This window comes from Octodon degus, unplaced genomic scaffold, assembly GCF_000260255.1.
Source record: "Octodon degus isolate 3935 unplaced genomic scaffold, OctDeg1.0 scaffold00226, whole genome shotgun sequence".
Classification (NCBI taxonomy): Eukaryota; Metazoa; Chordata; class Mammalia; order Rodentia; family Octodontidae; genus Octodon; species Octodon degus.
Window position 1 is genome coordinate 1,850,241 of NW_004524802.1, and position 23,811 is coordinate 1,874,051.

A 23,811-nucleotide genomic window follows, 5' to 3' on the forward strand; every position below is an offset into this window, starting at 1 on the left:
TAACCAAGTGGGAAAGAAAAACAAAACTGTATTCACTCTTTAGTCAAGAGAATTTGTCATACTATATACTTGCTTTATTCCTCTTGCCCTCTTAAAATGAATGAGCTTGGCCTGGGAGACTTGTGGCTGCATGAGGTTCTCATTCGGAAGCTGAGGCCTGGGGAGCGCAGGTGGAGCCCCTTGTACAGCCTCGTGCTGATTGTCTGCTGATTGAGGTAGTTCCTGCGCTGCGAGGCTTACCCCAGACACCGGAGGCATGCCCCATGATGAGCTCCCCAGTAAACACCTTCAGTTGTTTGTTTGTTTGGTTTTGTTTTTGTTTTCAAGCTCTGGCAGGTTTTATTAATGAAAAGTCTGCTTGGTTTCTTTTTCACCGGTCTGCTCTGGCAGGCTTCTAATGCTGTCAGAATCACCTGGACCAGTGATTGCCAGTGTGCACACTCTGTAGTACTTTCCACATGCTGGGCCCAGCTCGATATTATTGCCGCTGTAGTGGTGGACACCAGTTTTGGCCGACGTGGCCTCGTGCTCTCTTTCAGATTTCCTCAGGGTGGGCAGTTTTTGGCAAGGATGACCAGTTTTGCTTTGCCCTGTCTGATCATCTTCAGTGTCTGCTTATATCCCAGCACGTTTTTTCCACTTTTCATAACAAGTTGGAGCCTAGAGTTGATGGCCTCCAGAGATTTTTTCATCTTCTTTGCGGCCACCATCTTCCTGCTTGGGTGCGGATGGCCTTCAACCAGGAGCAGCTGCCAAGATAGCCAGGGAGCAAGAAAGGAAGGAGTTCCCACTACATCTTTGATTTTTATTTAAGATCTTCCACTTGAAAAATAGAGGTGCAGTACATTATTAAAATAGTCTGTCTTAGAGTCCAGAGCTCCCTTCTGCCTGAGGCCCCTTATGGCCACAGACCTGAGAGTCCCATATGCCTGTGTCCCCAAAGCACTGTATGTGCCACAGCCTTGAATCTGTACTTGTCCGCGCTGCGTCAGGCTCTCGGGCTTCGAATAGCCCCGCAGCCCCCAGCCTGACGCAAACGCGGGCAGGGCATGTGTCCTTCTGACTCAGTGTGCATGCCGGCGGCAGAGCCACAGCATCCTGCTGACGCCACCTCAGCGACACCCCTCAGCCCATCACTTTCCCTGGGCCCTCCTGCTGTACTGCTCTGAAGCATGCTCTGCTTTGCGGGCCATTGGCATATAGGTCTTGCGTGTATTGTGCTTTTCTGCAGGAAATATTACCTCCTGGCGCTCACACGGGCTTCTCTGGATTGCATTTGCCTTTCATTGGCTTCACGTTTACAACAGAAAGGTATGTATGGCTCTTGTCCCCAGCAGAGCCTTCCCACGGGACCGGCATGAGCATGGACATCGGTGCGGCCCAGGGGCTTGCCTATTAGACACGCACGCCTGATGCTGCTGGTCTGTCAGAGTTGGCCCTCTTTGCTGAAGGGCAAAATAGTAAATTCAGTCCTGCGCCACTTACGGTGATTCATCAGATGGCATGGCTGTGGCAGTAAAGTTACAGGGGACGTGAGCACCCTTACACCCAGCGCTGTCAGGGTCCTCCTAGGCCTGCTGCAGGACAGTATCATACTTGTGTGTGTGCATTGCCTGTGTAAACAGAGCCCTGGGCTGCCAGTCGCATGCACCTGTCATCCCAGTGCCCTGGGAGACTGAGGAAGGCAGATCCCAAGGTGGACCCCAGCCACAGCAACTTGGAAAGGTACTGATGGAGGGTGGGTGTGTGGCTCAGCATGAGCGCCCTGGGTCCAGTCTCCAGTAGTGGAAAAAAAGAAAAAAGGACAGCACATGCAAGTGCTGCATACATTGTGTGGTAGTGCAGTAAACAGCTGTGAGACTGGCTTGCCTCTGTCCTCTGCTGAGCTGTCGTGTTGAGGGGTGGAGCGTGTCTCCTTAGGAAGGAGAGCTCCCTGCAAAGCAGTGTGCCCAGAACGCCGGCAGCACTGTCCTGCAGCTTGTGTCCGCTGCATTTCCTGATTACTTGTGATTTATTCCTGTGCTGTGTGATGAGCTGGGACGTTTGCACAACAGAATCTAACCACATTTCTTAGAACCCTATCCCATCCTTAAGCAACACAGGGCTGTAATTTGGGTTTTGTGGTCTCTGTTGTGTTTTTCTTTTCCTTTTACAGCCATTTGTTTGTTTGTTTGTTTGTTTGTTTGTAGTACTATGGACTAAACCAGGGCTTCCCTTGACAGACAAGCACTTGACCACCAAGTTCTTTTATTCTACTTTGAAGTACGGTCTTGTTAAATTGCCTGTGCTGACCCTGAGCTTGCGATCCTTCTACCTCAGCCTGTGTGCATCACCAAACCCCCTCTTGCCCTCCAAGCACATAAATACCATTCCAGCCCCGAGGGCACAAGAGCAGGCTGACGGGCTTTGGCCCATGGGTCAGTGTTGGTAGCATTTATTCCTGTGACAGAGTCGGGCACAGAGTGGGTCAGTGCTGGTAGCATTTGTTCCTGTGGCAGAGTCGGGCACAGCTGGTCCAGCCCCGAGGGGCCCAAGAGCAGGCTGTGACGGGCTTTGGCCCGTGGGTCAGTGCTGGCAGCGTTTGTTCCTGTGACAGAGTCGGCCACAGCTGTTCCCACCTGGGCCCATCCCCAAGCCGTCTTCCTTTAGAGCACTCTGCTGCGTTTTGTAAGGACTAGGGCCTCAGTTGCCACTTCAGTGGGGGAAGTTTAAGGTTTTCCTAACGTCATGTCTTGTAAAGAACTAAGCAGAGAAACCGGGAGATGGCTCAGTAGAATAAGCACTTTCCTGGCAAGCGCGAGGGCCTGAGTTCAATCCCTGGGTCTGCCACAAAAAAACAAAAATTAAGCAGAGCTGAGATACATGCAGCAATCTCTGAGAACTGAGAATGTCAGAATCTTGAGCTTCTGTGTGGGCAGGGCTGGTGCTCGCACTTGTGCGGACATTCATGCGAGGTGGTTGAGGTGGTTGGACCTTGGGCACTTAGCCTACAGGGGCCGCTTCATGTGCAGGGCAAGCAGAAGAGCCCAGTGGATTAACAGCCCTCTCGGGTGGCCTGCTGAGAGCCTGTAGTCAGGTGGCTTTTTTACCTAGCCCACTAGGCAAAATGCTGATAGGATTTTCATTCGGGTGTGAGTGTGAGGTAGCAGGCATTTCTCCTCCTCGCAGAGGCTTCTCTCTGACAAGCTGTGAGGCTGTGTGCATGTCAGGACGCAGCTCTAGCCCACCTTCTGCAAGCTCTTGTCTTGTTCTGACTCCATACACAGCGAAGTCTTTTCACAGGTATTCTGTTTCTCTCTCTCTCTCTCTCTCTCTCTCTCTCTCTCTCTCTCTCTCTCTCTCTTTTTTTCTTCAGAACCAAGGGGTGAACTCAGGCCCTTGTGCTTGCCAGGCAAGCGCTTATTCTGCTGAGCTCTCTGCCTGGCCCCTGTTTGTCTCTTTAATGAAGTTACTGTCAGTTCTTTTTTTTCTTTTTTTTTTTCCTCCTTGAATGCCTTCAGTGCACTTTTGCATGGCTGGAGTGTTGTGGGGATCGAACTACAGCAAACTGAGGCTGCCAGCATTGTGGAAGCAGCCACTTACAGAACGGAGCTAGGGCCGGCCCCACTGTCCGTTCTTGGTGGCTGAAAAAGCCTTCGTACTCTGCAGCTGCTTTTCCGACCGAGGCTCTCTGAAGAGCATGATACAGTCAAACACACTCACCAAAGACGAAGATGTGCAGCGGGATTTAGAGAATAGCTTGCAGATGGAGGCCTACGAGAGGAGGATCCGCAGACTGGAGCAAGAGAAGCTGGAGCTGAGCCGCAAGCTGCAGGGTGAGTGAGGGGTGGCCGGGCTCAGGCTGCAGTGCTGTCGCACACACCTGGCCACACTCACGCTGCACCCCTTGTAGAGTCCACCCAGACGGTGCAGTCACTCCACGGCTCCACCCGGGCCTTGGGCAACTCAAACCGGGACAAGGAGATCACGAGGCTGAATGAGGAAATTGAGCGCTTGAAGAGCAAGGTAGCAGGTGAGCGTTCTCTGTTCCTAGATGTCCCTCTCTGAGAGGATCTGTTCTGTATCTTTTCCACAGCTGGAAAGCGGGAAAGGCCCGAGCTTCAGCACCTCTTCAGAGTCTGCCCCTCGTCAGGCTTATTTCCCCACCTTGTGTGATTGTGATAATTTTGGCGCTACTGACCACAGTCAGTTCCCCGTGTTTTCTCCACAAAATCTTGCCTTTCTTCTGGGGGCACTGCCAGTTCCACAGCCACTCGCAACCATGTCTGGGCCTACTTCGTGTCCAGGGGCCTTCTGCTGGTGGCTGCTGAATATGAAAGCTTACTTAGGACTCAGATCCCTTCCAAACCACCAACCTGGCTGGCCTGCCATCCGTTCGTAGCTCCAGGTCTCTGACTGTGGCCTCTTCCCATTTCCTACCTGAGCTCACTGCCTTCATCCAGAGGAAGGCACGGCTGAGTCAGTGTCTCACTGAAACCTTCATTGTAACTGAGAAAGGGCCAGGTACTGTGCTAAGTTCCTCACTGCACAGGGACTGTGCTCCTAAGGGCTCGTCATCGCTGCGGAGAGAGCAGTCAGAGTAGGCTTGGGCACGCTCGTCGTAGGTAGTGTGTGACACATGTATGTGAGAAAGCAAGAAGGCCTCCAGACGCGGAGGATGTCCCGAGGTAGCAGGTAATCCTTGCCACTAGGCCAGCTCACAGCACAGCCCTGTACACCAACAAGCACAGCACAGTATTTCTCTTCTGCCCAGATTCGAATAGGCTTGAGCGGCAGCTAGAAGGTACCGTGACGTTGCGCCAGGAGCACGAGGACTCTGTACACCGACTGAAGGGCCTAGAGAAGCAGTACCGTCTGGCTCGGCAGGAGAAGGAAGACTTCCACAAGGTGGGGGGACAGGAAGGCCTGGGCTTCCAGGACTTCATGGAGCCCTGAGGCCCCGGAGTGCAGACTGCCTGCAGCCCCTGGGGTGGCAGCGGAGCCTGAGCTCCTCTCTCGATGCCTAGTGTGCCCACCTTCAGCCATTGTCTTTGTCTCCACCGTGTGGGGCAGGCAGCAGCACCTCCTCATCCCAAGGAGGGTGCCAGCCAGAGTCCACCCTGCCACGGCCCCTTCCTCTTCTTTCAGAAGAGCGCCTTGGTTAGGACCGGTAGCTCTGAAGAGGTGGTGTTGAAATGGGGCGTCCCCTAACGGCTGTCTCAGCGTGATTTTCAAGATGTGTCAGGCTTCATGCTCAGTGTCAGTGCACCAATGCCGCAGTTTGGGCCACGTTTCCTAAGACACATTTCTTTATACATCTAAGCCTTAAGTATGTAGTTAGCAGTTCTTCCAGTGTACGGGCTATCTAACCCTTTACTAAGGATATGCGTGGTTCGATCCCACCTGTGGTGACGTCCTCAGGCAGAGTGTGGGGACATGTGGCCTCTTCTGCCTGCTGTGCAGTCACAGTAGTTCCCCCTAAACCAAGCCCAGACCAGCCTGGTAGATGACCGGCCCTCTGTTTTGTGAGCTGCCGTGCTCCAGGTCACTTCACCTCTAGCACACACTAGTGGTGTGACAGTGACCAGATAGCCAGACTGTCACCTGACTGCAGACACTGTCCAGCCAGATGGCAGACAAGCTTCTGGAAGATGAGGGCTGTAAGTACAGCCAGTGGCAAGGTCCCTCATGACTACTAAGTGGGACAGTCAGTGTCTGTCCCTCAGTTCTCATGATGGGTTCCTGGAGCAATTGTTCTACTGTTTCTCACTTTGAGTGAGCTCTTAAGCGTGTGTATAGTCTTGGGGTGCGTAATGACTTGGGCTGATGACAGGCTGTGGAGATAGGAGTGGGCCTCTGAGAGGGCTTGCACGCCTTCCATTGCGGTCTGCATGAGAACTGTGTGACTGCACCACAGGCTCACCGAAGGCTCTCCAGAGCTTGTTCAGTCAGTGAGATGCATGGCTGCGTGTGTTACTTTCCAGGTCTGCTTGAGTCTTCGTGACGAGATTATCATTTCATGTCCCTGCGCTGTCTGTGATCACACGCAGGTTGTATGCGTGGCTGTTGTGCGCTGTGGTGCTGGTCTTCCCTGTGCGAGCTGGTGCTGCAGCGGATCCCCACTGGCTGCATGTGGGCTGTGTGTGTGGTGGAGGGTGGAGCCAGGGGCTTTCCCTGGAAGACAGATTTTGAGTTCTCTGGCTATAATCTGTAACAGCATTTGCCATTACTCTGAACTCTGCACACACAGAAGGTTCAACTGCTGTCCTCCGTGTCTTTCCTAAGCACAGATGAAATATCTCTTTTTTGTTTAGCAATTGGTCGAAGTTTCAGAGCGATTGAAATCCCAAACCAAAGAACTCAAAGATGCCCATCAGCAGCGGAAGCGGGCCCTGCAGGAGTTTTCTGAGCTCAATGAGCGCATGGCGGAGCTTCGCTCCCAGAAGCAAAAGGTGGCGAGGCAGCTGCGGGACAAGGAGGAGGAGATGGAGGTGGCCATGCAGAAGATCGACTCCATGCGGCAGGACTTGCGCAAATCAGAGAAGCTCAGGAAAGAGGTGACTGTTTGCACAATCAGCATATGGCGTTGACTGCATTTTTGTGAAATCTGTTTTTCCTTTTTTTTTTTTTTAATGCTGTGCTGGGGTCTGAACCAGCTATGCTAGGCAAGTCTCTGCCGTTGCGTTACATCCCCAGCTTGTGTCTGTGAACTTGTGAAAAGAGATTCCTAATGTTAGTTTTTCTCACTTTAAACAAGCAGTGTTCATGTCTCAAGGGGGTATGGCTTCAGTGCACATGGGACAGGTCAGCCACACGCGTCTCCCGAGTCTGTTGCCGTGGTTAAAGTTCTGACATTCTCTGGTCTTAGTGCTTCTCTGTACTCTTGAGGTGGATCACGTGTCCCGAAGGGCTTTTAGAAGGGCTGAATTCTTTAACATGTACCATGTTAGAAATTAAAATGGAATCTTTTCAGTATGGTAAACCTAATACCTGTTAATACAGATATTTTAATGAAAAATAACTTCTTAAAACTTCAGTTATGGGACCGGGGAAATGGCTCAGTAGAATAAGTGCTTCCCTGGCAAGCGCAGGGGCCTGAGTTCAATCCCCAGTTCTGCCAAAAAACCCTTCCGTTGTGAAAAGATGCGTTCTTTACATCTGGCACCTTTCTTTGCCATCTGGCGTCAGAGGGGATGCCTGTGTCTTGTCCTGGGCTCAGCATGCTGTGTAGGTGCAGTGCACTGAGAAAACAAGGTCTGACACGCTGCAGATACTGTGTCCCCAGGGCTGCTCGGGTGGTGGTGCCGCGGGTGACCCGAGCAGCCCTAACTCTGAAGGTGCACTCTCCCTAGCTGGAAGCCCAGCTCGAGGATGCTGTCGCCGAGGCCTCAAAGGAGCGCAAGCTGCGAGAGCACAGTGAGGGCTTCTGCAAGCAGATGGAGAGTGAACTCGAGGCTCTCAAGGTAGTGTGCGGCTCCCGTCTTCCAAGATATGCTGGGGCCAGGTCAGAGGCAGCTCAGCCAGACTGAGTGTGGGACATGGGTGTCACTCGTGCGTCCCAGCCAGTTCTCTTTCCCTCCCTGAGTAGAGGCAGTAGGAAGTTAAGCCAACAGGAGCCCAGCTCAGATACTTTCTTCCTATCCTGGTTTTCTCAGTTTGGCCAAGTCCATTTCTGTACAAGCTCCCTGAAGCCCATAGCCTGCTGCTGATGGTGGCCGGGACAGGCTCGTCCTCCATCTGGGATCAGTTGGTGGGGCCAGAGGGCAGCAGGAGGCAGGGGAGGGAGATGGTCCAGGCCTACTTGTCTGTGTCGTGTGGCTCCAGCGAGCACCTGCAGTGCTCTCGTGATGGGCTCTCTGTGTCCAGCACACAGGCCTGACGAGCGTCTTCTTTCTGGGCTGCCACCTGCTCACGGCTTGTGTTAGCTCTCCGAGCATGTTCTGCATACAGCAGCTGCAGCATGCTTGCTTCCCGGCTGGAGGATGTCACTCCAAGCCAGTGCCCACAGTAGCTGCCCTGGGTAGACCCAACCTGTGAACTCTCTTCTCGCCTTCTTGCCTGTGCTTCCTTCCCTGTCCCCGTGTCGGAGATTTTATCACCTGGTGCTGCCTTACTGTGCCTTTGCACCCCATGCCCATCCCTCTACCTAGCATGAGCATCTTGCAGCCCAGTCACTGCTTGGCTGTCAGTCCCTGAGAGCAGTGCCTCCATAGAGCAGTTATCTCGCTGTCACCCTGCCACAGGGACATGGCAAAAGATGTTTGTGGGCAAGTGAACGAGCGTTGAGGGTCAGGCCAGTAGGGGAAGAGCCCAAGGAGCCCAGGCAGAGCTTGGCACACTCCCTCGAAGGTGCCTGTGCCAAAGGCCCCACTGCTCAGGTCACCTCCACCACTGGGCGCACCGCTGCCTCTGTGAGCAGAAGCAGCAGTGTTCATGGATACCTCGAGGGCAAGCACAGATTTACCGTCTTAATTTAACCCCTGCATGCAGATGAAGCAAGGAGGCCGGGGACCAGGAGCTGCTCTGGAGCACCAACAGGAGATCTCCAAAATCAAATCCGAGCTGGAGAAGAAAGTCCTGTTCTATGAGGAGGAGTTGGTACGACGTGAGGCCTCTCACGTCCTGGAAGTGAAAAATGTGAAGAAGGAGGTACACGACTCAGAAAGCCACCAGTTGGCTCTGCAGAAAGAAATCTTGATGCTGAAAGATAAGCTGGAGAAATCAAAACGAGAACGGTAAGTTCTCACGAGCTCCACATGACACCAAGCAGGAGCTTGTTCCCAGGCTCTGGGTGCAGACAGGGGCAAGGCCAGAACCCTGAAACGGGTCTCTGTCCCCTCCCGGCAGGCACAGTGAGATGGAAGAGGCCATAGGTACAATAAAAGATAAATACGAACGGGAGAGAGCCCTACTGTTCGATGAAAACAAGAAACTGACTGCAGAAAATGAAAAGGTAATGGGGAGTACCTGAACTCGCACCTTACGTGCAAGTTGTAATTCTTCACTTTTTAGCTTTTTGGAAATTCTGTATGTATTTCAAGTATTCTGAATTACACATGAAGTCACGTGTTTGATTTTTTGGGTTGTTTTCACTAGTTAAAAGGTGCAGTTAACTGAAAGCATCAGCACTGTCCCTTTTAGAGTTAGATTTCAGTTGAAACTTCAGTTAACTACAAGCAGAAAGTCCCTGCCCTGAACAGTCGGGAAAAATCACAGTGATGGAGAGAAAATACCCAAAATCTCCAGAAGCATCTCTGGCTGGGGTGATGCTGCCATGGTGAAAGGCTGCTGATTAACAAGTGATGTGCGGGGTGGGGGGGTTACTTTCATCAGCTTTGCTCCTTTGTGGATAAGCTCACGGCCCAGAACAGACAGCTGGAGGATGAACTGCAGGATCTGGCAGCCAAGAAGGAGTCGGTGGCACACTGGGAAGCTCAGATTGCGGAGATCATCCAGTGGTATGCTGCCCCGCCTGCGCCTGTCTCTGTTGCCTGCCAGGGCCCGTGCCCAGGCTGGCCCCCGAGGGCCACACTGACCGGGATGGGCGGACACTACTGTCTCAGTCATTTTCTTGTCAGTGGTGGCACCCGATACCAGCACCTGCAACTAGGAGAGGACAGGTTGCTTCAGACTCACACTATTCCATAGTCAGCTGGCTCCAAGTCAGGATGGCCTGGGCAGAGCCGCCCTCAGCAGGATGGGCAGACGCCACGAGCAAAGGGGCGAGCAGGGAGGGCAGGAGCCCTTCCAGGCCAGGTCCCAGCGAGTGCCTCTCCCTAGCAGGCTGTGCCTCCTAACATCAGGCCACTGTTAGCCCCATAACTAGTCGCATTTCAGAGGTCCTGCCTGTGATGGCTTAGGCTTCAGGGGGACGTGTGGGTGTGAACCCGAGCAACTACCAGCTCCCTCGAGGACTTGGTTGAGCACCGTGCACACTGAGGGGAAGCAGTGGAAGTTTTCTGAGAGACTTGTTCACAGGACTACAGAGTTTGAGGGGCGCTGGGGCTGCCTGTGACGGGCACAGAGCCAGCAGCCCCGTGTGCCGAAGTGCCCAACGTAAGTGGCTCCTTGCACGGAACTTACATCTCCTGAGAGAGGACATCTCTGTCTTCGCAGGGTCAGCGACGAGAAAGATGCCCGCGGTTACCTGCAGGCCCTTGCTTCCAAGATGACTGAAGAGCTCGAGACTTTGAGGAGTTCCAGTCTGGGCTCCAGAACACTGGTGAGCTTCGTCCTAGAGCCTGTACTTTTGCTACTGAGAAGCCCATTAATGGTTTGCTTGTGAGTGCAGTTGTGGGGCATTAAGTACTCAGATCAGTCCAAGGAAGGGGGACTTGTGTGCAGTCAAGGGCTAATGCCTGGGCATGGCCATCTCAAGGCTCACTGGGATTTTTCTCCTGTTGTCACACCCGCCCCATGAGTACCTGGGTGGGTGCTACCATTTATCCCCAGTTGTTTCTGATGGACACAAAATGTAATCCTTGTCAGCTTTCTTGCTGGTTATGGGTGGAAAATGAAAATTCCTTACCTATATTCAAGAAAGCTTAAATGGTCAGGCCTGGTGGCACACACTGTAATCCCAGCACTCAGGAGGCTGAGGCAGGAGGATCACTTCAACTCGAGGTGTGCCTGAGCTACATAGCAAGACTATCTCAAAAAGACAAAAAAGAGCTGGGGAGATAGCTCGGCAGTCAGCGTGCCTGCTTGGAAAGCACAAGGTCCTGAGTTCAGTAGCCAGTACCACGTGCTGTGCCAGCTCCAGAACTCCGGGTGCCCCACTTAGGCCCTGAAATCAGGCATGGTGGCGCACATGTGTAATCGCAGTGCTCAGGAGGCTGAGGCAGGAGGATCACTACGAGTGTGAACTGCATAGCAAGACCTTGTATCAAATGAATAAACATGACTTAAAAGAGGAAGATCCTCTGACTAGCTACTATGAACACAACAATATGCAATGTATTAATTACTGTAAGTGTCCTACTAACCTGTTTGAAAACTATTTCATTGCTATTTTATCTTTTTTGCTCATTAAAATGAATAAAAATTTAAACATTTTTTTTTAAAAAAAGAAAAGAGGAAGGGAGGGAGGGAGCTAGCTTAAAATGAAACACTGAGTCAGTGTTTCCCTGAGGCTGCTTCTCAAGAGCTGGCGGCCAGGAATATGGCTCAGGGAAGAAGGGCAGAGAGCAGCAGCGAGCTGGCACCCCTTGCCTCCAGTTCACCCTGCTCTTCGTGTCCCCTCACTTCCACCCGTCCTCACAGATAGGCGTGGGTAGTGACTCCTAGCATAGCAAGGCAGAGACTGTCTGAAGGTGCAGGGACAGGGACCCCTGGGACACCACAGAAATTGCAGTATAGAGTCAGTTTTTGTCTAATTTTTTAAAATTCTAAGCATAAAAGAAAATTTCAAATCTATAGTCAGGTCTGATGGCCCTTGATAATGTCTGAGGATTCATATTAACCTAACAGTAAAAGTTTCAGACTGGAAACAAGATGGCCGTGTCTAAAAAGCACGCAGCCTAAATACCTGTGCCCCGCTCCCGCCATGCCCAGGATCCACTGTGGAAGGTGCGCCGCAGCCAGAAGCTGGACATGTCTGCGCGGCTGGAGCTGCAGTCCGCCCTGGAGGCTGAGATCCGGGCCAAGCAGCTGGTGCAGGAGGAGCTGAGGAAGGTCAAGGACACCAGCCTCGCCTTTGAAAGGTGCTAGCGCCTGCCCTGAGCTGCCTCCCTTGTCCTGCCCAGAGGTCGGCGAGTTTGCTGCTCCACAGGACAGTTGGGCTGAGCAGGAGGGTCCTCCAGGAGCAGAGCTCCAGAGCTGGGTGCATGGAAGTGCCCAGGAGAGTGCCTTCTGCAGGCTGCGTGTGTCCTTGGGAAGCAGCCAGGCCATGTGGGGTTGCAGCGGGGTCGGTGGCTCTTGCCTAACGTGCCGGGCAAGCTGGTGATGATGCCTGAGCACCCGTGTGCTAGGCGCCTCTGGCTACTGTTTGTCAGCTCAGAATCTTCCTTTCCAAGCTAAAGGGGGTACTTTAGAGACTGAAGATGCCGTGTTGGAAGTTTTTCCCCATCTGGAGGCAGTGGGAAGAGTCCCCTTTGCACACACACATAATAAGCGTGCTGTTCATGTGGGCTGGCCCTGTTCAGGACCCAACAGTGAGCTGTGGGCCCCTGCTCGCCTGCCCTGCTGCTGTGGAGAGAGAGACGTGGCCACCTCTACAGTGGGGGTGACAGGTCTCTGATGAGATTCTACGTCACATTTTCTAGATTCTGACTGAAAGCATTATTGCCACTGAATTTTACTTCCTTTGTGCTCTGAGAACTCTGTGCCGTAGCTCACACGTGCTTCATACCCCCTCGGGGCACGCACTCCTGTCCGTGTTATAGGCTCTGAGACCAAGGCACAGGCGCGCACTGGTGAAGTGATGTACCCAATGTCGCCCCACTAGGGAGTGGCTGAGCCCTTCTGTCCTGCTCGCCCCTGGGCACTATTAGCTATTTCAGGGTGGCACTCTCTCCCCTCTACCACGTTGTGATTAGCAGGGCCCTGCGCTTGGGTGGCAACCTGACGGCCGTGGGGTCTGGGCCACGTGTCTCGGGGGGGTCAGAAGCTCAGGCTGGACCCCTCAAGGTACCGTTGTTCAACGGCACAGTCCAAAGGGGCCCTTAAGAAGAGGACCGTGCCCCGTGCCCCTGCCCGTGCTTCCTGTCAGCACACTTACAGCTGTCTTATGTTTCACTTTAGTAAACTGAAGGAGTCTGAAGCCAAAAACAGAGAATTATTAGAAGAAATGGAAGTTCTAAAGAAAAAGATGGAAGAAAAGTTTAGAGCAGAGACTGGTAAGTTGAAATCATGAAGTTTTTTGTTTTTTTTTTTTTTTTGTGGAACCAGGGGTTGAACTCAGGCCTTTGTGCTTGCCAGGCAAGCGCTTATTCTACTGAGCTATCTCTTCAGCCCTGAAATCATAAAGTTTTGAATTATTTAAATATCAGCTTTTTTGAAATGGGTGATTTTGTTTTCTTTTGTTTTCTCTTAAAATTTAGTGTGAGGGCCAGACAGATAGCTAAGCGGATCAAAGCGCCTGCTCAGGCAGATGCAGGGGCGGGATTCGATCCCCAGCATGCTGTGCCAGCCCCGCTCCCAAGGTGTGCTGAGATGGCAAATGAGACAGGGCATGGTGGCACGTGGTTGTAATCCCAGTGCTTGGGAGGCTGAAAACAGGAGGACCACTACGAGTCCAGTCTGTGTAGTGAGACCCTGTAGACCCTCTACTAAATACTTAAAAGAAAAAAAAAAAAGATTTAACAGTGTCTTAGAGCTGGGGATATAACTCAGCAGCACAGCACCTGCCTGCCAAGCTCAAGGTCCTGAGTTCAATTTCTGACACCAAAACCCAAAAAAAGAAAACAAAAGATGTAAGTGTCTTTCAGTAGTTAAACAATCTATATAATATCAAAGCCTTAATTATGAAGAAGCACAATGAATGGTACCTTTCCCAAAGGTAACCAGTGTTCACTTGCTTCTTCATTTCGTCTTGGAAGTGAATGCACCTGTGTATTGTGCTGTGCTTCTGTCTCTGCCACACGAAGGTGGCAAGCTCTCCCCAGAGGGTGTCCCAGCCCTTCACAGCTTGCCCTGTGCCTGCGAGGGCCCCTGCAGCCTGAGCATAGCTGCTGAGCTCTCCTGGCTAAGCCAGAGAAGAAAACGCTGCGGTGAGCAGCTGGTCCTTTTTCTGTCCTTGTCCCTGTGTTCAGTGATGGCTTTCTCGGATGGGGCAGCCAGGTGGGGGGCACATGTGCTTATCAGTTACAAGGGCTTCCCACCCACCCACCCCCACATGGAGTGGACATCACACTTGGAGTTTTGCCGTCCCAGTCAGATGAGAAATAGTATCTTAGTATAGGTTTAACTTGCATTCTTTTGCTCATTTTTTTATAATTTAGCTTCTTAGGTGTCTTAAGTTTTAGAAGGTTTTTATATATTTCAGGTAGAAGCCTTTTATTTGTGACATTGACTTCTTGCTTATATTGGGGTTTTGTTTAGTAAAGGTTTAGTTGGTTAGCTTTTGCAGTATTGAGATTTAATAATACAACCCAGTACTGTGCTAGGCTACATCCTCGATTTTTTTTTTTTTTTTTTTTCCTTTTTTCCCCTGAGACGAAGAGTCTTGCTAAGTTGCCCAGGTTGGACTCAAATTTGTGCTTCTCCTCCCTCAGCCTCCCAGAGTGCTAGGATTACAGGTGTCTGCCACCACACCTAGCTGCTTTTTAAAATTTTTACTTCTCAGATTTATCCATCTTGTCCCTCTCTGAATCACAGCTAGGAAAATAATCTCTGCCCTCCAGCCATTCCAGTGATTATACTTTTTCTCTGAATACTTGGAGGGCTTCACAGTTTTCCTAAAAAGACAGGGCGTTGATGTGTTCCCCAGGCAGGCATCAGACTTACGATCATCCTAGCTGAGCCTCCTGATAGCTGGAATTGGGCACATACCACCTCACCGGCCTGGTTCATTTTTTGACTTCAGGTGACCGGTCCATTTGGAATTCACTCTGGCACGTCCAAGCAGTGTCCCCGCTGCCTCTCTCGTATTGGCCCTGGTCACACGTGAGGTCACTGTGGCTGTGGGGTGTCTCTGGGCACTGTGCCCTATCTGCATTCAGTGTCTCTGTCGTGATCACTGGTAGCCCTTCCTCCAGCTCTGTCCTGTCACCTCCTTCCTGAAGTTTCCCAGAGCTCCAGGCTTTCCAGGTGGACCTGAGGCTCTGTGGCTCACGCTCAAGAAAGGCCCACGGTGTCTGTCCTGAGAGCACAGCACATGGCTCAGTCGTTCAGGCGGAGCCGCCCTGCTGCGTGCGATGCTGAGGAGTCTTACTTGACATGAGATCTGTCTTCAGTGTTCTGCCTTGACCATTCTTTCTTGCAGGGCTCAAACTTCCAGATTTTCAGGACTCCATCTTTGACTACTTCAATGCCACATCTCTTACACATGATCTGACATTTAGAGTAAGTAATTGCCTTTTTTAAGTGACAGATGGATTTAATGACAAGTTAGAGTAGACTGTGACATGGTGGGGCTACAGACATACCAGCTACAGCATTGGCCTGGCGTGTCATACCTGTGCGACCCTGAGGGGTTAAAACGGCTCCCGGGGCCTCTTTGTCACTGAGACTGTGGCCGTGTGTGTAGGATGTGCTCAGCACCTTCAGGGTGTCGATCCGTCATGGCCTCAGGCTGTGTAGTAGTGAGCATGTCGGGTAGTGTTACGAATAAGAATTCTCACCCTGCAACAAATAATAATTAGTCACGTTCCCATCCCATGACTTCCATGTGGCGAGATAGTTGGGCCTCTGATTGGCAGAAGGGGGCTTTGTGAGAACGGTTTGGTGCCCAGCAGCTTTCCCAGACCACACCTGGTGACCTAGAACACTCCGAGTGTGTGCTGCCTGCCTCGAGGTTGGGCTGCCACTAGGGAGCAGCTGCGGAGTGGGGCCGAGTCCCCGGAGACGGCGACTCACGGGCCTTGCTGCCTGAAGTGCTCGAGTGACTGCTGAGAGCGAGGACGCGCTCCTGTGTGCCGCAGAGTCTGCCCCGCTTGTGATGTTTGGCTCTAGTCCTGTGTAGTCTCCTCTGTTGTCCCAGCAGCGTCCTTGACGGCTAGGTCTTCCCAGGGTAGGAGCCACCAGAAGCCACGGGCCGCAGTGAGCGGCCAGATTTCCCTGTCCTCTCTGGGACACCGGTAAATGGCCTGCTCTGGGCCTGCCCACGGCTTCCTGTCCACGCATGTGAAGTGAACCCTTGGCACCACGTCCTCGTGTGGGAGACGCCACACCCCTCCTATGCTGTGCGTTTCGTCATCAGGTTGGGTGCTGTCTGCAGGGTGCTCCTGTTTTAAGCAGGGAGTGGTGACTGTGTGGGTGTCTGTCCCCCAGAAGCCCTCTCCAGCCATTCTGGGCACATTTTACCTGACAGAGTGTGTGTCCTTATCAAACGGCAAGCCTCTTTTCCTTGCGATCCTCAGACCTTAAGAAGCGTCTGTATTTAGTGACTCTTTGTGTCCTGGGTCTTTGATAAACCTGGTGCTGTGTGAGTTGTGCCCTTCTCCGGTCCTTGTGGTGCCAGGTACCATTACAGAGGAAGGGTCGTACTGGGCATGGGGCATGTGCCTGTAATCCCAGCATTCTTGAAAGGCTGAGGTAGGAGGATGGCTTTTTCAAGGGCAACCTGGGTATTTTATGACTTAGTGGGACCCTGTCTCGGAGTGAGAAAAGGGCTGGGGAGGTGGCTCGTGCAGAGGCCCTAGGTTCGGTCCCCAGCACTGATACAAACAATTCCCAAGGGCCAAGGCTGTTCTGCAGCGTGAGGGTAGCAGAGGAGAGCAGTGCCTTCTCTGTAAATGAGCAGAGTGCCTAGCTCGCGGCCAGGGTTTGCGCCAGTAGCTGCCATCAGTGAGGAAGCTGCGGTCCTGGCAGCCACCCTCAGTCCCCGTCTCTGACCTGGCCTCGCCCTTGGGTGCGCCACTGTGCTGAGCCTGAGCTTCAGGTGGGAGGCTTGTGTGTTCCCTCAGCAGTGTGCACAGTGTGAATGACCGTGCTGTTCCTCCTGTCTGTCATACCAAGGACTCTCTCTCCTCCTCACCTCCGTCTTCTCTACTAGCCTGCTGGGAGGATGTAAGTGACAACAGCTGCCAACAGCAGCACCCTCAGTGCCCCTCTTCTTGACCTTGCATCCATCTGATTAATTAACCAGCTAAATGAAACTAGCGGGTTTACATGGCTAAAATTAAATTACTCAGCAGTCTTGTTCCTGATTTGCCAGCTAGGGCTCTAACTCATTTAACCTTTGTTTGTGGGGAACACGCGCTTACCGTTTAGCTGACAGTCAGCTAACTGATTTGGCCTTTCCCTTGTGATTATGTGGGGCACGGCTCTGCACGGTGTGTGCCACTTCCTGCTCAGTGCGACCCGCTGAGCGCGCCGTGGGAAGGTGCCCGTTGGCTCAGGGCTGTTGGGGCTCTGTGAGCAGAGTGCAGCTCAGACCACACCCCGAGGTCCCCTGCAGCTGTTCTCTGTGGGAATGCTGCTGCTTGTGCTGACACTTGCAGGGCTGACCCTGCCTCACCCTCCATGTGACCACACCTCCATGTGGTAGCGTGGGCTGCGTGCACAGGGACAGCCTTTGGGGAGTAGGTCTTGGCTTCTGGAACACACGCCAGAGTAGGGTGAGCTTCGCTTCGGGTAGATGACCACCAGGTCACTTTGGAGGTGCTGTGCTCTCAAGAGTGACCCTGGCTTCCATGGAGTACCTGAGCCGGCCACGGCTCAGGAGATGTTGGACTTGCTTCTGAAGACCCTGGACATGCGGCCAAGTGCACTTGGGTGGTTGGTCTGAAGGCTAAGATCTAGGTACAGTTACTTCTGCCTGAGGCAGAGGGTTGACATTGCTCAGTTCTGTTTGACATGGCAGAGAAGAAGCAGAAGGTGGTGAGGCCTTACTCTAGAGGCAGCCAGCCAGCCAGCCTTACACCTCTACCTCAGCCTTGCACACCAAGGGCAGTGGCCTTCAGGGAAGTCAGGACAGCTGAGTGTGTGAGAGGCCACACTGGGGTGCCTGGGGCACAGGAATGAGAAGTGCTAGACCCTGGCCCCGCTTGTAAGATAAAGAAGGTTGTCTTTATGTTCCTTTTCACAGACCAGTTCATCTAGCGACCAAGAAATGCAAGCCCCAAAGCCAGAAGTGTCCCCATCAGTTTCTGTGGCCGTGAGCACAGAACATCAGGAGGTGAGGGTGTATTGCCCTGTGGTGCTCGCAGGGTCCTTGGGTCCATCCGTGCTGTGTGCCACAGCTGCTGTTGGTGATTCCCGGTCCCTGCCTCCCAGCTTGTGGCAGGAGCCCTTCTGGGCTCTAGGCCCACCTTCTGTCCCTAGTTCCTGTTAGCAGTCAGCTGGACGAGCAAGACCATCACTGATGAATGCACGCTAGGGTGATGCCAGCCCCAGCAAGGGCCAGCAGTGGGAAGCAAGCTCACTGTCCCCACTTTCTCCCAGGACATGGCCCGGCCCCCACAGAGGCCTCCCACCATGCCGTTGCCTGCGACACCCGCCCTCACCCTGGCTGGGCCCAAGGTAGGCACCGTCTTGGATAATGCAGCAGGTGTATGTCCTGTGTGCACATAGTGAGGGCTTCTGTGTGTGGCTTCTCTTACACTGAACCTGCTCATGTGTGCTTCAGCTGCAGCTGCCACCCCCTCCCCTCTCCCTGGCCATGCCCCAGCCTCCGTGGCAGCCTTACCTACATCCTGGCCTTCTGCCAGCGCCTTCCCGTCTGTCTGAGCTTAGAGAGCACAGTGGTGTGAGGGTTTTGCTAAAGGTGCAGTTGGAATCTTGGCTTTTCTGTAGTGTGTCCAGCTGCCTGAGTCTTGATGCCCGTCTCTGTCTTGTTCTCCATTCTGACCTTGGGCTCCTGCACGTTGGTTCCCTTTCTCGTATGAACGTCACTGCAGATTGAAAGTCTGTGTTGCGTGCAGGCCCGGAGCCTCAGGCTCTGTACACATTTTCCTGGGGACCCAGGACAGCTCCCACTTTGTTAATCACAGACCTGGCTTCCAGCCCACTGGAGGTGGGAGACCCATCCTGTTGGCAGGGCTGATGATTTGCCTTCATATACTGGCTCGCACAGTCGGGCTCAGGGCAGAGGCCCTTTCTGTTGTAACCCTGCCTCCCGGAAGCAGCTCCATAAAGGTGCCACTCTGCTGAGCCTGGCTGCTCCCCTGCAGGTGTGGGTCACCGGGGGTCTCACACCTTTCCACGTCCTCCTCTATTAAGGACAGCCTTTTGTGGCCATGTCAGGGCTTTTTAAATGCTGTTCATGCCCCCACCCCCTGCCTTTTCAGCCAGCCTCATGTTTTCTTCCTAGTGCAACAGGCAGTGTCCCCTTTCCAATGTGGTACTGTTTGTAAATCGGCCCCAGCAGATCTGCTGCTTGTACTGAGGCTGCCTGACCTCATATCTCTTGCTGTTCTCCGCAGCCAAAAGCTCACCAGTTCAGCATCAAGTCCTTCTCCAGCCCCACCCAGTGCAGCCACTGCACCTCCCTGATGGTTGGACTGATCCGGCAGGGCTACGCCTGCGAGGGTGAGTGCTGCTGTGTCAAGGTTGGCCTGCAGGGCCTTGCTGTGCCACCTCTGGCACCAGCCACAGGGGAGCAGTCCTTCCCTGGGTGGGTGCACCCAAACTGAGATGCAGTGGGAGTTTGGGGTGACTGATTGTCTGCTCTGAAGGTTATAGGTACAGCGTTGAGAAAACCAGGAAACGGGCCGGGGAGATGGCTCAGTAGAATAAGTTCTTGCCTGGCGAGTGCAAAGGCCTGAGTTCAATCCCACTTCCGCCAAAAAAAGAAAAGAAAAGAAAACCAGGAAAGGTTGGAGGCAATGAGCTATGAAGTCTTCTACTCATAGCTTGTTTTGAAATGGTGGGAATTATTTTGTATTTTTGCTGCTAGTCATTACTTTTTCTTTTTTTGGTTCTGGGGATCGAACTCAGGACCTTGCACTTGCCAGGCAGTTTATGCTGCTGAGCTATCTCCCCTATGTTCTTGTTCTTGCTGGGATTTGGTGACACGCTGCTGTGGCTCTCGCCAAGCCCATTTGGTGTGATGTCGTGCAGTGGCCTGTGACCGTCGGGGCCAGGTCCCTTCACTGCCATTCCTAACCATGGTCAACAGATAGAAGGCTGCACAAACAGCTCCTCAGCGCTCCTTCCCAGAGCATTTTCCTTGCTGTTCTAACTCCTACACCCTTCGTTTGGCTGCTGGCAACCTGGCATGTTCCTATACCTACTGCCCAGTAATTGATGTCAGCGTGGCAGTGAACCTCAACTAGACAAGCGCAGAGCAGTGGCATCGTGCATCCTGTTGCTGCAGGGCCAGGACCCACTGCATGTTGCAAGCTTGTCCTGACTGAGGAGGGTGCCCACACCTTTCCTGTGGAGTACGTCTTACAGCACGCGCTCTGCAGGCGACGCTGTGAGAAGCCCTTCCTCTTTTCCAGTGTGCTCATTTGCCTGTCATGTGTCCTGCAAAGACAGCGCCCCCCAGGTGTGCCCAATCCCCCCTGAGCAATCCAAGAGGCCCCTTGGTGTGGATGTGCAGAGAGGCATAGGAACGGCCTACAAAGGCTATGTCAAGGTAGGATACATCGAGGTAGGGGGGTAGAGCCTGCGGCATGTCCGAGGTGCAGTGACCGATAACCACCCACGGTGGGGTGAAGTGGCTGGTCCCAGGCCAGCACAGGATGGCTGCTGCTCTGGAGCCTGGAGAGCCCTTCTGGGGCTTGTGCCCGTCTCATGGACCGAGCCCCTGGCCAGCCAGCGCCAAGTCGGGACTCCAAAGCTAGGGCGCTGCAACCACTGGGCCTGGCCCTTCTCCCAGGACATGTGTGTGTGCGCCATGAGAACAGCCATCTGCTTGGTGCCCACGTGTAGGTCCCCTCAGCCACAGTGTCCCCCACTCATGGCTAGACAGCCTCAGCCACTGGCTAGGGGAGCCAGGGTGGTCACACAGCAGACAGAAGTGAGGCTGGGGGACTGTAGCATGGCTCTTGGAACATGGTCACTGTTCACCTGTAGGTCCCCAAGCCCACGGGGGTGAAGAAAGGGTGGCAGAGGGCCTACGCCGTGGTGTGTGATTGCAAACTCTTTCTGTATGACCTGCCTGAGGGAAGATCCACCCAGCCCAGCGTGACCGCCAGCCAAGTCCTGGACCTCAGGTCTGTTCTGCACTGCACTGCCCTGTGCTGAGCATCGGGCTCCACTTGCTTGTCTTTAGCCAGAGTGCGTGCGCTGGATGAATCATGAATGACATTTGTGTCTTTGTCTTTTGAGCTGTTGGGCTGCTTCAGAAACAAGTGAATGATTAACTATTACTTTAAGGTATAGACTGTAACATTCTTGCTTTGAATAATTTTGTACTGGAAATTTTGCCAAATGGATGTTTTACATAAAACTGTTTGCCCAATAAAAGCAAACCTATCTCAAGAATGATGCATCCTACAATAGTCTATGCCACTTTCTTTTGAGACAGGGCTCAGTAATTATTAGATTCCCACAGCTAGGCTCAAATTCGTGGTCTTCTTGCCTCAGCCTCCCATAGTGTTGGGGCCATAGACGTGCCTCCCGTGCCCATCAGCGGGCCTTCCGGGTCCTGGGCCTTGTGTGGCGAGAGCTCCGCTGCTTGATGCTGTTCGTGCCCTTGAACACTGCCACACTGGCATCTGGTGGTGCTCACAGGAGGCGGTCCTCTGCACTTCGCTCCATGTTCACGCCCTGCCTTCTGCCAGCTATAGAATGGGGCACTGTGAGCACATTTGGGCCTCGTGGAGGCTCCAGCTTGCTTCTCAGGGCAGGTGCCCAAGGACAGCCACAGGGATTAAGGGTCAAGATCTGCTGGGTCCTGAGGGCCCTGCTGCCCTCGCCGTGCACATGCATGCCCCAGCCTTGGGCTCCAGGTGAAAGCAGGATGTGGCCATAGCCATGGAGGAGCCCGGCCTCTGCAGCATGCAGAGGTGGTGTGCTGACAGGGCTTAGCTGGTGTCTGGCTGCCTGCTTACACCAAGGCCAGGCCAAGGTAGCAGTGTGGAAGGCTGTCAGTGGGATGATGAGAGTCTGTGTTGGGCCTGCCCTCTGCCACCCAGTGCCACTGGACCTCCTCAGTAGGCTCGCATAGGTGGCTGGCTTGGTCCACACAAGCGGCTCCAGTCCAGCAGTACTTGGTGCCAGGTCCTTCCTTCAAGGGACATGTGTGTCCCTTTCACGGCTCTGAGTGTGTCTCTCTTCCCAGGGATGAAGAGTTCTCAGTGAGTTCGGTGCTGGCCTCCGATGTCATCCATGCCACACGCCGGGACATCCCATGCATATTCAGGGTAGGAGTCATTCTCATCTCTTTCCCTGTGTCTCAGAGACCATGTTATTTATTTTCCGTTTTATTAATCATAAAATTACATGCAAGTCTTGTGCCAGAGCAGGCTCTGGTGCTGACCAGCCTGGCCCCTGCCATCCCACACACACGTCACTTCCCCTCACACAGGGAGCTCCCGGCTTTTCCTGGCAGCCCTCTATGTGTTCCTTTCCCACCACCTCCAATGCTCCTGCCTGGTGAACCACTCACTGAGCTTGGTGACATGTCACACCCCCTCCACCTCTCTCATCATTGCCTGTCAACATTTCTGTGACTGAATTGGAGCCCCTGCTGCTGGATGAGGGTTAGACACATTGGTCTCAAGGATGCTTCTGAAAAATCGGGTCGGTCACATGCTCACACACGTGCGCATGCGCACAGAGCCACACACCCCTCTTTGGGGTCAAATTTTGCTTAACTGGAAATCCCAGCTCTGCCCCTTCGTGGCCTCCTAGTGTGCAAGCCATTCCCCCGCTGTATGCTTGTTGTGATGCTGGGGTAGCCACCAGGGTGCTGGGTTTCCTGGGTCAGTTGGCAAACCCACAGCTCAAGTGCCACATGGTGGCCTGTTGGTTACTCTGAGAGCACTGAGAAACCCTCTGGCACTGTCGTGGGCATGTAACAAGGCTCTCGGACACATCAGAAGTCTGCTCAGCTGTTAACTGCAGGGTTCTTCAGGAAAGCTGTCTCAAGGAGGGTGGTCAGTGCCACATCACATCACAGCCACTGCGTGGCCTCTGAAGTACACCCAGGACACAGTGCTGGAGCGCACCGGCTTCCTGTTGTCACCTTGGGGACAGTGTCTTCCCAGCGGGATGGAGTGCCTGAACAACCTGGCTGGCTGACAGCTCTTCTTGTTTCTGTTTTGTTTTCTCTCGTGAAGGTGACAGCCTCTCTCTTAGGTTCACCTTCTAAGAACAGCTCCCTGCTCATTCTGACAGAAAATGAGAACGAAAAGCGGAAATGGGTTGGGATCCTAGAAGGGCTTCAGTCCATCCTGCACAAGAATCGGCTGCGGAACCAGGTCGTGCATGTGCCGCAGGAGGCCTATGACAGCACACTACCGCTCATCAAGGCTGTGCTCACGGCTGCCATCGTGGGTATGTCTCTGCGGGGCTCTGCCACCATGCTGTGTTGTCCACAGCAGACCACTGGCTCACAGGCCGCATTTGTGGTGTTCCCCTAGATGGAGATAGAATCGCAGTTGGCCTGGAAGAAGGGCTCTACGTCATCGAGGTCACCCGAGATGGTGAGTAGGCAGGGTTGCAGCAGGGACTTTGGGGGATGACAAGGAGTTCACCTGCTCCAGAGACCAAGGCGCTGTGTCAGAAGACATTACCAAAGAGGGCAGGGCAGACAGTAGAGAAAAATGATTTGCAGAATGGCATGTATTTAGCCCACCTGCAGAGTGCCCCTGGCATAGTAGAGCCAGGTGTCCCATCTGGGCACTGCAGGGCTGGCAGTGCCCAGGTGAGCTGTGAGCCCGGGCTTTCTCCTGTGACACACAGGGCCTATTGCACAGCCTAGTCTGGGACCAGAAACCCAGAATCTAGGACACCTTGACAAGGCCCAAGCCCAGAAGCCCCATGTGGTGGGCTGCTGGTCCCTTGGGTTCCAGAGCAAGAGCAAGGACACACCCCAAGCCACGAGGGTTTGGAACCCAGCAAGGCTGGAGAGAAGCTTTGTTCACCTGCCTGGACCTCACTGGCTTGGGCATGTGCTGGGGTCCACAGCTCCCCTGCAACAGTGACAGTAGTCAGAGTCCATGGCTGAGGGCATAGGAGGGTGCAGGGATGACGGGGGACACAGCTCCACTGCCATGCAGGGCAGAGCCCTGGGGGAGCCGAGGTGATGCGTGCTGTACCTGACTTGCTTGCACTCTT

At 53.5% G+C, this 23,811-nt stretch overlaps 1 protein-coding gene across 4 annotated transcripts in view; it reads left to right on the forward strand.

Annotated features, from left to right (window-relative positions):
- Cdc42bpb (CDC42 binding protein kinase beta) overlaps window positions 1-23,811 on the forward strand; it is a 52,477-nt gene that overhangs the window by 19,360 nt on the left and 9,306 nt on the right. For 2 of the 4 annotated variants that reach the window (XM_023705610.1, XM_023705613.1), the window contains exons 7-28: window positions 1,232-1,311; window positions 3,649-3,815; window positions 3,893-4,012; window positions 4,754-4,887; window positions 6,294-6,536; window positions 7,332-7,442; window positions 8,470-8,714; window positions 8,827-8,932; window positions 9,313-9,437; window positions 10,096-10,201; window positions 11,533-11,681; window positions 12,721-12,815; window positions 14,903-14,982; window positions 16,597-16,647; window positions 17,669-17,758; window positions 18,025-18,102; window positions 19,005-19,110; window positions 20,025-20,161; window positions 20,602-20,741; window positions 21,812-21,893; window positions 22,812-23,028; window positions 23,115-23,177. In XM_023705610.1, the coding sequence (XP_023561378.1) occupies window positions 1,232-1,311; window positions 3,649-3,815; window positions 3,893-4,012; window positions 4,754-4,887; window positions 6,294-6,536; window positions 7,332-7,442; window positions 8,470-8,714; window positions 8,827-8,932; window positions 9,313-9,437; window positions 10,096-10,201; window positions 11,533-11,681; window positions 12,721-12,815; window positions 14,903-14,982; window positions 16,597-16,647; window positions 17,669-17,758; window positions 18,025-18,102; window positions 19,005-19,110; window positions 20,025-20,161; window positions 20,602-20,741; window positions 21,812-21,893; window positions 22,812-23,028; window positions 23,115-23,177 (2,725 nt within the window). The remainder of the gene's footprint in view (window positions 1-1,231; window positions 1,312-3,648; window positions 3,816-3,892; window positions 4,013-4,753; window positions 4,888-6,293; window positions 6,537-7,331; window positions 7,443-8,469; window positions 8,715-8,826; window positions 8,933-9,312; window positions 9,438-10,095; window positions 10,202-11,532; window positions 11,682-12,720; window positions 12,816-14,902; window positions 14,983-16,596; window positions 16,648-17,668; window positions 17,759-18,024; window positions 18,103-19,004; window positions 19,111-20,024; window positions 20,162-20,601; window positions 20,742-21,811; window positions 21,894-22,811; window positions 23,029-23,114; window positions 23,178-23,811) is intronic. The other 2 variants (XM_023705611.1, XM_023705612.1) reach the window with 2 other exon arrangements.